Raw genomic sequence first — 16,236 nt, forward strand, 5'->3', positions numbered from 1 at the left:
GTACGGAACTGGTTTGATCACGGATTAGGCCTTAAAACATGGCTATTGTGTATGTCTATCCAAGAACAAGAATCCGAAGATAGGGAGAGATTGTCTGCATCCTTAGATAAGACTGTAACAGGGTATCAACTAGAAAGGATTTGTATCTGTAACCTGCTGGGATGTGATGCCCAAAATTATTGGGAATAGTTTGTTTCAGAAAGATGCAAAAAGGAATATAATGAACCAATATATATTTTTTCAATTATTCTGGTGTGATCAAAGTATTCTGTACATCAACTTGAACTGACAAAAAACATGCTGCCTTAACCTCTGCAGAAATCTGAAACCTCTGAAGCATACAATACATCCTTCCCCTCCTCTCCCTCGAATCTGGTTCTTGTTTTCAGTTACACGTTTGATTGGGATTCGATCGCTTTATAGTTAATACCGGCTTTCCCAGAGTAGTCTGAAGGCGTGCCATCATTTTCAAAAATCACAAGCATATTAAACCTCCACAACTCGTATCTCACCTTGTTTATATAGGCCATAATTACAAACTCCTTAAAGTATCCACCCGGTCAATAACATCCAAGGCTTTCATCCGGTCAATATCAAAATCAATAATTGGGACAGATGATGGTCGTCTTGTGGAGTAAATTTCTCTTTTAGTTTCTCTTGTGGGAGAATGGCTATTGCTCTTGCTCAACCGTTGATGCTTACTCAAGCGAATTCTAGCAGTGTCAAACTCCTGGCTCTTACTAATACCTGGAGTAAGTTTCCTTCTAGTCACATCACATAGCATTTGCTGGTCTTCAATAGAGAGTGTAGGAGATGGACAGTTAGTCTTTTGGGGAAACAACTGCAGGGTCATTTGGTTGGGGGACCTCATCGGAGATTTGATAGGAGATCGTGTGCCACCATTCGAAGCAGACCTAGATTGGCTGATGAGATGGTGAAGCCACACCACTAGGTCTAGGATGTAAGCCTCGGTTTTCTCTTTATCTGCGTGATATAGTGTCTCAATTCTGAGCAAGTCATTTTGGCCTGCTGGTTTTCGATTGACCTCCGAACTGAGAAACTTAAAGAGTTTAGACAACTGTATTTTTATTTTATTGGAGATATCCAAGTATAAGAAACAGGAGTCTCAGTATTCGACTTACCCGGTGTTTGCCCATTCACCAACCCAACCAAATCCATGATGTGCTCTACAAATTCATATTGCGGAAAACAAGGTTAGGATTATATTAGGACTTGTAAATTAGATGTCACAAGTCTTCTTGAAAATAATTTTTTTGGTTAGAAACAATAAGTATTATTAGGTGATTTATTTGTACTTCAAAATCAATTTATTATTTTTCACGCTAAAATAACCAACAGTTTAAACACATTTTTTTTAACAATATATATAGATAAATAAAATATAATTTATTTTAATCCTTAAAACTACTGCAGAATCACCGTGATTTTACAACTTTTTTTACAACGAAAGGTGGGGAGGCTAGGGGAGTAATGCAGATATGAAGGGCTCACTTTGTTGTGTTTGTAGCAATAGGAACAAGCCAATGCAGCGTCTTCTCCATTTCGGCTTTAATTTGTTGGACTGTAAGCTGCAAGAGATAGAAAATATTAAACAACATAAAATCAAGCAAAGAATAACTAGACCAATATTCAGCTGTACTGACTTTCAAGGTTGTAGAACCAATTGCGCAAATGACAACATAAGCTGCTATAGTTATATCCTAGTCCATATGGGTGGCATATTGATCAATTTCTCATATCGAAGGTAATTATGCTCTAAAAAAGTGGAAAATGAACTAAACAAGATTGTGGCTGCTTATCATCTGCTCGGCTCATGCTATAAGACTACTGACTTCCTTAATTGGTGACCAGCACTGGGTAGTGTTTCTAGTGCACAAAATCTTGATGTCCCAACAAAGAGTACATCCATAATAAACTCTTTCATTACCATAACAATCCTCTGCGTTGAAGAATTGAAGCTTTTCCACCAGAATAATTTTTTACAGAAAATATTTACTTTGTATTTTGGTAAAAGCATGTAGCTTCACCAGAACTCCGCCAGTGGGTTTCCCGCTGCCAGTCCCAAGCCTGGATAAAGGAGGAGGGTTACGGTAGGCCAGTGACAGCCAGTATAAAACTTCGTCACATCCCATGACATGAGCCAAACAGATATTTTCGTGGGGGCGTTCCCTACTCAGCGACGCGCTGCACTTCCTAGACCCGGGTGTAGTGATAAGTATGCAAGGGTTGCTAGGTCGTCGCCCAGAAGCGACGCGCCACATTGCCCGAGTGTGGTGTCAAATGAGCAAGGGCGTGCCATTGGGGCGTTCCCTACTGAGCGACGCGCTGCACTTCCCAGACCCGGGTGCAGTGATAAGTATGTAAGGGTTGCTAGGTCGTCGCCCAGAAGCGACGCGCCATATTGCCCAATTGTGGTGTCAAATAATCAAGGACTTGGAGTTGGGATCAGGAGGGAGCGTGGGAGAAAAGAATTTAGTTTGCGGATTGGTTCTTGGAATGTGGGGTCTCTTACGGGAAAATCAGCAGAATTGGTAGAAGTAATGAAAAGACGACGCGTGAACCAAGAGACAAGATGGACAGGAGAAGGAGCTCGAGGCTTGGTTTTGGGGTATAAGGTATGGTATGTTGGGCAAGAAACGAGCCACAGAACAAGGAATGGTGGAGCTAGGAACGGAGTTGGTGTGGTTCTCGATGAGAGGTTGGCAAAAGAGGTGATCGAGGTCTATCGGAAGAACGATAGGTTGATAAGGCTGAAGTTGCTATGTGGCAAGGAGATTGTGAATGTTATCAGTGCTTATGCTCCCCAAGTGGGTTTAGATGCAGAAGAGAAACGACAATTTTGGGAGGACCTAGACGAGGTGGTGCAGGGTGTCCACCACTCAGAGAAGTTATATATTGGAGGGGATCTAAATGGGCACGTTGGGGCGAGCCGAGATGGCTATGAGAGTGTCCATGGAGGCTTTGGGTATGGGCAGAGGGACGCCGGTGGTGAAGCTATTATGGATTTTGCCCAATCATATGATTTAATTTTGGCTAATACTTGGTTTAAGAAGAGGGATTCACACTTGATAACTTTTCGGAATGGAGCAAATGCAACTCAAATAGACTTCCTGCTCACAAGGAGCATAGATAGACAAAGTTGCATAAACTGTAAGGTTATCCCAGGGGAGAGTGTGGTCACCCAACACCGGCTATTGGTAATGACTATTCGTCTGAAAGAGAAGGCGAAGAAAAAAGTTAGACAAGAAGAACCAAGGATAAGATGGTGGACCCTAAAGGATGCAAAAGCTAAGGTTTTTACAGAAAAGGTAATTGAAGAAGCGGATTGGGATGGAGAGGTGGATCCGGACATGACCTGGTTACGAATGAAGAACTGTTTCCTAAGAGTGGCCAAAGAGGTCTTAGGGGAAGTAAGGGGAAGAACTTCGGTACAGAGAGATACTTCGTGGTGGAATGAAGAGGTGAAAGCAGTAATTAAGCAAAAAAGGGAATGCTATCAAGCCTTAGGAAAATGTAGGAGTGATGAAACCTTTGCAGCGTATAAGGAGGCTAAGAGTAAGGCAAAGGCAGCTGTTCGCCAAGCAAAAGAAAAGGCATATCAGGAGGTTTATGAAAAGCTTGATTCCAAGGAGGGAGAAAGGATCATTTATAAGATGGCAAAGAGAAGACAAGAGGCAAGGAAGGATATTGGCATGGTGAAGTGTGTCAAAGATAAGAACCAAATGGTCCTAGGGCAAGAGGAGGGCATCAAGGACAGGTGGAAGGGGTACTTCGATGAATTATTTAATGGAAGTAATGGAGTTGTGATAGGAGATACCTCTATGAGTGATGAAGAAATCAACATGGAGTATGTGCGAAGGATTAGGAGAGTAGAGGTGGAGATTGCACTGAGGAAGATGAAACCTAAGAAGGCGGTTGGCCCTGATGGGGTACCGATAGAGGTGTGGAGGTGTTTGGGTAAGATTGGTATTGATTGGTTAACAAACCTTTTCAACAAGATATGGACGGCTACAAGGATCCCACAAGATTGGAGGAAGAGCACCTTGGTCCCGGTTTATAAAAACAAAGGAGACGCTCAAGATTGTTCTAACTATCGAGGAATTAAGCTTATGAGCCATACTATGAAGTTGTGGGAAAGGGTGATTGAACAAAGGTTGAGGGCATGCACAAGCATTTCAGATAACCAATTTGGTTTTATGCCTGGGAGATCTACTATGGAGGCAATCCATTTGATAAGACAAATGATGGAGTTTTATAGGGTAAAGAAGAAAGATCTTCATATGGTCTTTATTGATTTAGAGAAGGCATATGACAAGGTGCCAAGAGAGATACTTTGGTGGGCAATGTTGAAGAAAGGTATCCCACGAAGGTATGTAGACCTAGTTAAGGATATGTATCGGGATGTGTCAACAAATGTGAGGACATGCGGAGGGTTGACAAAAGATTTCCCTATTACAATCGGATTGCATCAAGGGTCTGCATTAAGCCCTTTTCTTTTTGCAACGGTTCTAGACGAATTAACTAGACCAATTCAAGATGAGGTTCCATGGTGTATGCTGTTCGCAGATGATATCGTTTTGGTGGATGAGACTAAGGATGGGGTTAATGTCAAGTTGGAGCAATGGAGGCAAAGGTTGGAATCTAGAGGGTTTAAGCTAAGTCGGAGTAAGACTGAATATTTGGTATGTCGTTTTGGCACTCAGAGGGGGACAAGCAATGAAGTGGTGAGTTTGGATGGAAAGGATTTGACCATGAGTGAATGTTTTAAGTACCTAGGGTCGATCATCCAGAAGAATGGTGACATTGATCAAGACGTGACCCACAGGATTAAGTCAGGGTGGCTTAAATGGAGAGCGGCCACGGGAGTGCTATGCGACCGCAGCATTCCCTTAAAGTTGAAGGGAAAATTCTACAGGACTGCCATAAGACCAGTGTTGCTCTATGGTACAGAATGTTGGGCTTCTAAGAAAGAGCATATTAAAAAGATGGAGGTTACGGAAATGCGCATGTTAAGGTGGATGTGTGGAAACACTTTAAGAGATAGAATCAGAAATGAGGTTATTCGCAAGAAAGTAGGTGTGGCGGGCATTGTAGATAAATTAAGGGAAAATCGTCTGCGTTGGTTTGGACATGTAAGACGGAGACCCGAGGGTGCACCGGTGCGAAGAGTGGAAGAGTGGGACCATGGAGGGATTAAACGAGGAAGAGGGAGACCAAAGATGACTTGGTTGGAAGGAGTGAGGAAGGATATGAAGTGCATGGATTTACGTGAGGATGAAGTTTTGGATCGTAAGGGATGGAGGAGAAAGATTTATGTTGATGACTACACGGAATAATCAAATTTGGTTCATGTTAGCCGACCCCACTTTTGGGATTAAGGCTTTGATTGATTGATTGATTGACATGTAGCTTCACCAGCCTTCAACACATTGTACAAAATGAAGGCCTTCAACAGTTTATCAATTTTATTTGTTCTTGGAGAAAGTAAACTATATTGGGTGTGGATTTTCTAGAAAATGAAGACAGAAGAATGTCGTGGAGCAGGGTAGTAGACGAACACCCTATGATTTCCTTTTTGCTGTAAAAAATTATGCATCTGCACAGGTAGATTAGTTGCACCACAGTAGGGTAGTTAAAAAACATACAGGGAAAGGGAATTAAGAGTGTAATACAACTGTCCTCTAACAAAGCACAGTACCTCTTCCTTGAGCTGAAATGCTTGCAACTTTGATCTTAAAGCTGATTTGATGTTAGGCGGCAATCCCTGGTATAAAGCGTCCCTTGTGTTCGGCGGTACAGAGTTTGAGCGAGAGAACTGTTTATGAAGATAATGTTAGAAAACTTGAAATGATCTACGATATCTACAAGGCTTCTAATATATACTTAAGAGAGCAACCAGTTAAGAGAAGAGGGGGGGGGGGTACTCACAAGAGTATCTATTTGTGTAATAATATTTGCATAATGCAAGGCCAGGCCAGCTGACCCCAACTTTTGATGATTGTTTGAAGATGTCCTAACAGACTTATCTCCATCTGCAAGATCACATTGAAGCTCACTAGATCAGCATTTACTAATAAACCCATGTACTTCTTTGGCAAATATAGATTAATTAATCTGTAAAAAAGTCACCTCGTAAGCAAATCTCACAAAATACAAAATGAACTAGCTGTACTACTAAAGTTGCAATGCAAGACCCAAACCTGGGAAGAAAAAAAAAATCCAAAAAACGACAATGCTCCAGTCCCTAGACAAATTAAAAGCTAATATTGACTCAAAGTTTATGAAAAGTTATGATAACATACATGGTCGCGTTAACAATCCATTGTCATTATAATAAAAAATTTAAAATAACCTAGTTTAAATTGTCGTCTAAGATTTTGCACAGGCTTATAACAAGTATTAGTTATTGCATTGGTATTTAAAACTAACAAGTAATAGTACATTGGCATTTTAAACAAACAAAAAATAGTGCATCGATATATAAAACGGCATATAATAAAGAATGAAATAGGCAGTTGATTGGAGTAATAGTGCTGCTGAGTGCTGACATCTGCAGAAGTAGTAATTTGAGCTTTTGAAGTGAAGATTGTCAGTCCAAATTTACAAAAGTGTTGTGTAACTAGTGTTTATGTTGTATTAATTTTTCACAATTAGAACAAAATGACAACGATAAAAGTGAATATAATCTTTCTTCTCTTTCCCTCCCCGTCCCCCTCCCCCCCCCCCCCCCCTCCCTCCTAATTTAAAAACAAAGTGAGAAGAAAATAGGATTTTTTTTATTTTTTTTTATTTTTTTTTTCAGATTTCAAGATGGGGCTTTGTGATTTCAGTATTGTTTGTCGTGGCTGATTGATTACAGTTAAGAATGAATGTATGTTTTTAACTTGATTATCTTTCATAGTTTGATCCCATTCAAAGTTTCAAACCAATACAAAAATTGCACTCCTTTGCAGTTCTTTACTTCAAATTGCCACCCCAATTAAAAACGACCGGAAATGCCCTTAGGCACAAAACAGGTGCTACAAACAAAGGATCTTGAATCCGCCTCATAACTAAAATTTTAAATCCATCCATTCTCTTTTTGCCTAAAAAGCAAAAACTGTGCAAAGGGGGGGCCTGGTGATCCTCAGTCAAGGCCATATGAGCTATGGAGACGGATCAAAGATCCTGGTGATCAGGCGCATGCAGGAGAGTGGGGGGTCATTCAGTACAAATGACCTGACTGAGGATAAAATACCATTTAGGAGACTTTGTGATTGACTCTAAAGAACTTCTGTTCCATAAATCTACAATGTCCTATTAATCTTTCTTACATTGGTTTCCTGCAGCACAATCACTTTATCAGGCTTCGAACGGCGAAGATCAGACCAGGATATGAAAGTCTTTTAACAAGGTAACAAAGTGCACAGTTTAGAATTTGGATTCCCAACCAGGGATTGAGCAAAGGCCAGAAAGAGGATCAGTTGCTGATCAATCCACTTTATTCGTATTAAATGTCCAGGCAGGAATGTAAACGACATCTGAATGAGCTTTAAAATTACCAATACATACCAGCACTTCCAAAGGCTTCATGAATTTCCAAATGTAAAAAGTGAACTATGTCCACAAGCTTCTCCATCACCTACACAAATCAAGAGACAAACTCAATCAGACAAGAGCGAGCAGCACAAGTTACATTTTTCTGTTCTTCCATTTTTTTGGGAGGAGAGTAGGGGAAGGTGAGTAGTAAGATGCTTTCATTCTTTTTAATGCATTTATGCAAATCATAATGTATCAGAGAAGCAACTTATAATAAAACTACACTACAAGAACCTGAAACTGAAACCCAAAAAAAAAAGGAATAAACAGTATGAGTAACAAACATAATACTGTAATAACAAATTTGTCATCTTTGTACGTATTTTCATAGAGCTCACAAATCACATAGGAGTGAAAAAAACAGAGAAAGACAAAGTTTACACGTGCGCACACAGACAAAAAAAAAATCACCTTCACTTATTTCCTCCACACCTAATGATGCAATGAATCAAATCCTCATTCAAGCTACTGATGCCCAACCCTTTAATTTTCTTCAAACACCTCATACAAAACGCAAGAACAAGATACCAAATTCTAACATCATCTTGCAGCATTTGAACACAACTAAACCCCTATAAAATTAATACTTGCTTGATCAACAAAACTTCAGTGTAATATAGCTTTACTAATAGGGATCCAGAGACCAAGGTGACACTTGCAAGTTGAATGCATTAAACCCAGGACACATGCACCAAGAAAGCATTATGTTGTATAAATCATAAGCTCTAACTGCTTACATCTTCCAGAATCCTAGACCAAAGCGATTTCTTTTTCAAACTTCTGACATGCTTTCTTTGGCTCTTCAACTCTGCCCTTAAAATTGCCAGGCTGTCTCCTGCAAGAAATTAACACCGCAAATGACTTTCATGGACACTGAGCCTTACTAGACAAGAAAATCAATACTGAACTACTTACAGATTACATGCATCATACAAATATCCAGATATGACAGTGGTAACAGGCAAAAAGAAGGCAACATATTGAGAAGGGTAAGGCACATCAATGAGCATCGAAATGATATATCCGAACAAATAATATGCAATATCCAGGACTCAAGCATCAGTGTCAATTACAGGAATAGATCCCAGTATCAGATACAGTAATTTTAAAATCATAAGATACAGGGACACCACCCAATATTAGATATGCGTAGGGGGTAGGACCATACATATTCCCTCCATCCCCAAATATAATTCTCGTTTTACTTCTATCTATTTACTTAATCAAATCATTCAATCAACTTAACCCCACCATCTTCCTTTTTTAGTCACACTTAATCAACCAAACTCCACTATCTTATTAGGGCATGCTTGGATTGAGGAAGATGTATTACTAGGGTAATAAAAGTCAAACTAAGCAAAATGAAGGTGAATATAAGGAAGGAGGAGATAGTGATGGTGTGATTGTAAGGAAAAATATGTAGTGATGGTGTAGTATGAGGTGAAGAAAGATGAACTAATACCCTCATTTTGGGGGTAAGAGTTACACTAGGGGGAGGGTGGGTAACTATTACCCTCATTATGAGGATAATAATTCCTCTATCTCCCTCTTTTCCTCATGGCACAACTATCTTATTTCATTTGTAAACACTTTGTCTCCTACAACAATACCTCTAATTACATATGTTTTTACAAGTTTGACTTCTATTACCCCCTTAATATATTACTCCATATCCAAGCATGCCCTTAAGATAAAATGCTCTAATTTTTAAACCATTAAGCAAATATTAAAACCTTTTGGGACTAAGGTTTTGTGGTTGTTATTGTAAGCAAATATTAAAACCAACATACTACAAAAGAGAGGAAAGGACATCAAATTTTTTTATTTTCTAAAAAAAAAAAAGTATGTTGTTACCGTGTTATAGAGGGTAGAGGAATATAAAAATAATCAATCAAAGCCTTAATCTCATAAGCATGGTCGGCTACATCAACCAAAAGTGATTATTCCGTATAGTCATCCACAAAAATCCTCCTCCATCCCTTTACGATCAAATACCTAATTCTCATGCAACTCCATTTGCTTCACTAGAGAGGATTAACAATAGTAATAAAATCAGCATTAAAATGGTCAGGTGCATGTAAGAGGAGAGAAGATTCGGAAATAGTCGTTGTCACTAAAGAAGACAATTGGCCAGAATGCTGGCCTGCCCGCCCATCCCATGCGTATATGACACAGCTTTTTAGTTTTTATTTCTTGCCTCCAAGTGGTAGATCCATCTGGGTATAAATGTTTAATCTATAGATGTGATAGACCTGATAAATCAGACATGATTTTGATGGGAAAATCTGATAAGTTTCTCAGTTGTGATAGATTTTGATGGACAGATTAGAACCAGGGATTTTTCAGGTCCAGATAGCATGGAGGTTTCAAGCTAGCAAGGAATGCAAATGATATCTCAATTTTCGACTTTTATCATCATCCAGTGAACATAAACAGACCAGTTCTTACAGCCCCCCTCCCCCCCCCCCCCCCCCCCCCCGGGGCTCAAGATATAGGTCTTGTATTTTTTTTTTTTTTTTCTCCCTATGCTTACTGGACAGGAAGCCAGCAGGGGAAAACAGGAAGGCATATAGGTCATAAAACAATTAACACCTGTTGAAATGCAATTTAACAAATATTCGTAACAATCCAAACAATCATCTTGCACAGCATCTTCTAAATTCTACTAGGAGAACAGCATTGCACATGATTAACATACCAAGTAAAAAAATATTATAAGTGTACAAACATCCACAATTGGAAAAAGGTTAAATTCATGATATCAAACAAACTAATTGATAATACCTCTTTGAGCTGTGCTGGGGTTATCTTCCTCTTGTAGTTTCCGCCGATAATCTTGTTCAAATCTATCCAAAGCATGTGACTCATGATACAACTCCTGCATCAAGTTTAACATTGATTGTAAAAGTAATAACTATGAGCTTTTTTTTTTCATAGGGTATTATTAGATTTCACAGGGTTTCACATGGTGGGATAGGAGATGAAAAAAGAGTACATAAATTAAAGGTGAGTAGAAACTATGATAAAAACAGAAAGCGAGTAGAGCTCAGGATATCGGTAGTATAAGATAATCACTTATTTAACAACCAAGTAAGCCACTTCAAGCATTAACATAGACAGTAGACACAATTCTAGCATGAAAGAACACGATATTTAACATCAGGACATACTAAATTATAATTTTAATTCCAATTAGACTGATACTTCATGAGTTTTACTTTGCACCTTCAACATATCATAGGGCCATATAATGAGAGCTAACAGCAGATTATGCTTAATAATGACGATATTTTGTGATTTAAAAAATCTCTTTTTGACAGAAATCAACAGGATATTATAGACCTGTAAGCATATAGTTGCAATAAGAATTTGTTGATTGCAGAACTGTTCATTAGCAATTGCATATACTAGAAGATCAGCACAAGGCAAATAAAGATCTAAACGTCCACAAAAGTGATAAAAATGTCCCACATCCAAGGACAATCCTCCTTTTCCTTCTTAGCAAGCTGCAAGCTGAAAAATAGGTACAGGATAATCCTTCAACTTTCCATTAGGTTTTGAGCTTGAGAAAAGCTAGTTTTTTCTTATCCTAGGGAGATATTAGAATAACTCAAGATGGTGTAAAGTAAAGAGTAAAGAGAAAACTTGTTAGCAAGGAGAAAAGGACATGACATACAATAGGCTAGCATAAAAATTGAAAAGACCCATGGTCAATGCCATAATGAAGCAATCAGATCTAAAATCAAAGATTACTCACGGCAGTATTCTGAACCAATGTCATCAGAGTTTGCATTATTGTCTCAGCTTCTTCTTTCAGTTTTTGAGGAGTGAGTTCAGAAGCCAATCTAAGATGAACAGAAAGGTACAGAATTATCTTGCATGTCAGATAATTATAGAGATCACAACAATAAAAGAAATCAAAATAGCATTACTTCTCAAAATAACGATCCAAATTGTGGTATTGAGGGTCTTTACAGCGATTTCCAAAGCGAATGACCTCCCCAGAAAACACTTTCAGTTCTTCCCTAAGAAATACATCAGTACACAAGTGTCATGCAAAAGCATATACAAAGAGCAGGTTCAAGAAACGAAGTTGATTGCAGCAGAAACAACTAGCTGTTCTTAAAATACCTCTTGTCAGCTGCAGCAATCCTTTGGAGTTCATCAAAATCTTTGGATATTAAGCATTGCACGCCTTCGGAGCGAAGTACCACTTCCTTAAGGTGTTTAATGCTTTCCTTGGAAAGCGACTGCATAAGGTTTGCACCCTTCACAATTGTGTTGGCGACTTCAAACGACAATATGGAAATCTTATTCCCTTTGGTCGTCACACTTGAGACAAAACCACCACTGAGATGCAAGCTTGTCATGCTACTACCAAGTGTGTCTAAAACTTCTACAGCTTTACCAAACCCAGCAGAGCCAGCTTTACCTAAACGAGAGCTCACCTCAGACACCTGCTCACCAAAAAGATATTTCTTTATTACCTCAACAACAAAACACTCAGCAGCTATTCCCTAGACCTTGACTTTTGATTACCCTTAAGTTCTAAACAGAATTTTTGGAGCACGGGATTCGAGCCTTTTATAATTGATGCAAAGATGTGAAATGCCATCATGTCAGATAGAAGTCAAACATACAAGACTAAGGTAAAAAATTCAAAATCTTTTAAACAAAAACAGTATCCTTTGTTCCAAAATGACCACAGAAACATATAAGGATTCAGGGGTGCACCCACAACTCTTCCAAGTATACCCTTCATTATAGCTATCTATCAATCTACTTAAAGCCAGTTTGAGTTGCAAACAAGATTATTTTCACTCAAGAATTTATAAATCTAATCTAAATTCAGAAGTCAAATTTGCAGGCTACATGCAAGGGCACCAAACCATTAAACACCAAGGATTTTAATAAGAATTTGCCCTGTAAATTTGCAAGCTAGCTTCCATGTGATTATTTCCCTAAATAGAGGTCTTGAGCCCGTAGCTTTCAGATTTAATTTTCAATTGTCAAGTAAGCAATCCCTGAAAACATGTATATAAATCAAATATTAAATAGTAAAGGTAAACAAAGGTTACACACTTGGTCTCACAAATTAGGTAGATGGATGGAGACAATCCTCACAAAGACTTCAAATTACTCGTTAACACAGGAAAAGGACAAACATTATATAAACACGTGATAGGATTTTAATAAGAATTTGCCCTGTACATTTAGTCAAATTCTCTTTATCAGAAATTCAAGCTAAATGTAATGTTTCCTCCATCATTCAAGATAGTTCAAGGACATAAACTAGATATTTACAATAGTGATCGATATATGTAACAGACGTGCAAATCTCATATCTGGAGTGGTATGAAAGATGAATGCAGCCTTCAGCAAGTGTTAATAGGCTATGTTATAATGACGTCAAATGGATATCTTTAAAGTATATTATGTACATATAAAAGCTAAAATGTTCAGATAAGAAACTGAAAGTTCAACTCACAAATTGAGAGCAATTTCCAGATAACAAGGTCATGTCAGATCTATTAGTTCAATTCAGACAAGTAGTGGATTTCAGCTGAAAAGAGCACATCCTTATTGCCCTAACTTTAGTACACTACAACCTTGCTCTTCAGGTGAAAAGAGCACAGCCATAATATACCATGTAGTCGTCAACCAAGACCCTCCCCTTCTATAAAGTGCTATATGCTCTCCTATAAGGCCAACTTCTTCATAACATTCCTAGCTCCCTCCATCCAAGTTTGTTGCACTAAATTTTATGTTCCACATCATAGTTAGGTAAACATCATTGAAGGAGAGTAGGCAGGCATATGGGACAGTAGAGCAATTGATTAAAAAATTTAAAAGCATGCCATAATACCAATGAACAAACATTAAAAAAATAATAATAAAATAAAATAGCAATTTCCACAAGGAGCAAACTCTATCTTCCTACTGCTTTCCTATTTAACAAAATGAATGTTTTTGTTCTGAAGCAGTCTTCCAAACATGTCTGTACCTACCAGAGTTTCTCTGCTACAATGTTCTCTTTCATTGAAGCAAGTTTATAAATTGAGATGAAGATGAGTGATGAAATATACTACACTGTACAGATAAACTCAAGGTGGAATAATCATGATATATGAGTGGATGCATCAATGTTATTCATACATTAGCAGGAAAAAAAATCAGCATAATAACCTTTAAAACATGCTATTATAACACATGATAGGAATTCACCTTTGCAACGGCAACCTGTTTGGACTTGGTTGACCTAGACTTATGTGATAAAACCCTAGAGAACCGCGGAATTCCATCATCATTTGCATCCGTATACATCCCATTAGAGTTCTCATTGATCCCATTAGCATTAGCATCCATCTCCGGAAACGAAAAGTCTTCCCGTGTATGCTTATCAACATTTTCCTCACCATTGGGAGGCATTGATACACTGTTATCTTTACCAGGCAATGCATGAGAGTCCAAAACCAATCCAGCACCGTAGTTGCTACCACCATTTTGCGAATAACCACTACTCGGGACATTATCAACAGTAGCCTTCCTCGAGCATATTCCTCCCATTTTATTCACATAAAACTAAAAACTACACTCTAATTTCTATACATCCCTTTGCATAAAACCTCAACCAAATTTCACAACAACCAAGATTATAACACCAATTTCAGCAGCAAAAACTTGAACCCACAGCACTGATCTACCACAATACTCTTAATAATGATTCGCCCACAAAAATCCAGTTGTCCAAAGCTGCAAATCATAAAACGAACAATACCCATTTAATTAAAATACCATTTTTACCCAATCAAAACCCCAAATTAGAAAATAAAAAAGCACAGAAACCGAACTAATTAAGCAAACTATAGTTCATAAACTAATAAAACTTAAACCCCATTTCAGCAAGCAGGAAAAGGGAACTAAACTAAACTAAAAATTCAACCCCCCCCCCCCCCCCAAAAAAAAAAAAGGCAGTAAATTGATATAATAACATACAGAAAGGGAGAAAGGAAACATACCCAGAAAAAGTAGAGAGTGTGGATCTGAGTGAGAACACCAAGAAATTCTAAAATTTTGAAATTCCAAGAAAGATAGTGAGTAAAAGAAACGGCGAAGAAATTGATGGGGGTGCAATGGATGATGATGATGACAATGATTGTAAAGAGAGTAGTATGAACAGTGAGAACATAAAGATGAAAACTTTGATTAAGAAGAAATTATTACAATGAAAATGGAGATTAACACGGCCCCCAAGCCCAGGTCACACGGTCTGCAAGGAGGCGCACTTCTCTAAAATCTTTCTCTCTCTAAAATCTTTCTCTCTCTAGAAATTCTGGTGCCTAAACCAAAAGCAAAGCAAAGGAAGGAGAGAGAGTGAGAGAAGGGGTGAGAGAGAGAGAGTCAAACAGCAAACCCAAAAATTTGAGCAATTCCACTGTATATTCATCACTTTTTTGTGCAACTATGGTTAAGCTTTTTGAGACTTTTTTCACCCTCCTTTGACCATTTTCACATCTTTTCCTCCTTTTCCCACTCGCACTTCTTGGATCGTGTCGTTTAACCCATTAACCCCTCTTTTCATTGTAGTAATCCTTAGTAGAACCTTCAACTTATTTGAATCATAGTAAAGTGTAGAGTTGTACACTAGATGCAATATTACACTTTACTATGAGTCTATGATCCAAATACTTCGAGATACCGAAGAATCTAGATTTTAAGAGAGAGAAGAGAACTATAAGTTTAAGTGCCTTTATAAATGTTTGAAGAATAGAAAATGTAAAACAATTTATTTCTAAAGGATGGATATGGATTTTACATATAGATTTATTGTGACTTTCTTTCTTTTTTTCCTTGGAAATTATTCAACTCGTATGAATGTTTGAATAATAGAATATGTGAAACAATTTATTTGAAAGGGTGGATATGGACTATATATATTGATCGATCTATTGCGGCTTTTTTTTTCCTCGGACAAGTTAGAAATTATTCAACCCTAATCTATGGGTAAGGTCACTTTCTTGTCTGTTTTTAATCTTCGTCATATTTTAAATGCAATAGTCAATAAAGTATGTGAATTTCGTTTTTTTTTTTTTTTTTTTTTGGGTATTCTTTTAGCCTTGCTAATAAACAATGTTAGTTCAATAGACTAATGTTAAGTAACTACCTAGTTCTACATATACCTCTCATCGTTACCATGTAAATAGGTAGGTTAGTTCAAATTGAAAATCACAGCCTAATCAAGAAGCTCAAGTCAATACACTTTGAAATCTTCTATTGATCATATCAATCCAAAGAGTACTTACAAAAGTTCGGCTGAGATCAATCTATGAACTAATTCACATTTGACATTACATTATACCTTAGTCCATACTTTCATATTCATTTATAATTTTATCAATTAAACTACTCTCAATATGTTCCTAAAACCTTTATAATTATATCTTTACCAACAACAATTAACCTCTTAACTCTTTATTTAGTATGACTATAACTCTACCATCTCTCATCATTTCATTCAACACTTAATTATATATACCGTTCCATGACTTTCATCGATCATTGTATGTTATTGCGCCATTTCGTTTATTACCCCGTATAAATAAGGGATGTTGAGTCACCCAAATTTTATATGAAGAC

General features: G+C 37.7%; 1 protein-coding gene across 2 annotated transcripts; it reads right to left on the minus strand.

Moving 5' to 3' along the window:
* Nucleotides 1-204: 204 nt before the first annotated feature.
* Nucleotides 205-15,178, minus strand: LOC145586954 (protein PSK SIMULATOR 1-like). 2 transcript variants are annotated; one of them, XM_081643927.1, is made up of 14 exons: nt 14,824-15,178; nt 14,619-14,665; nt 13,825-14,352; nt 11,731-12,056; nt 11,532-11,624; nt 11,357-11,444; nt 10,384-10,477; nt 8,337-8,434; nt 7,573-7,642; nt 5,950-6,053; nt 5,720-5,836; nt 1,513-1,589; nt 1,143-1,187; nt 205-1,052 (listed from the first exon to the last, which is right to left on the minus strand). In XM_081643927.1, exons 3-14 carry the CDS (start codon nt 14,164-14,166, stop codon nt 533-535), a joined length of 1,974 nt encoding a protein of 657 aa, XP_081500053.1. In that variant the 5' UTR covers nt 14,167-14,352; nt 14,619-14,665; nt 14,824-15,178; the 3' UTR covers nt 205-532. The 2 variants fall into 2 exon arrangements, with proteins under 2 accessions (XP_081500053.1, XP_081500052.1); XM_081643926.1 differs by having other exon boundaries at nt 14,619-15,178.
* Nucleotides 15,179-16,236: the final 1,058 nt, after the last annotated feature.

Source organism: Chenopodium album, chromosome 16, assembly GCF_948465745.1.
Source record: "Chenopodium album chromosome 16, dcCheAlbu1.1, whole genome shotgun sequence".
Taxonomy (NCBI): domain Eukaryota; kingdom Viridiplantae; phylum Streptophyta; class Magnoliopsida; order Caryophyllales; family Amaranthaceae; genus Chenopodium; species Chenopodium album.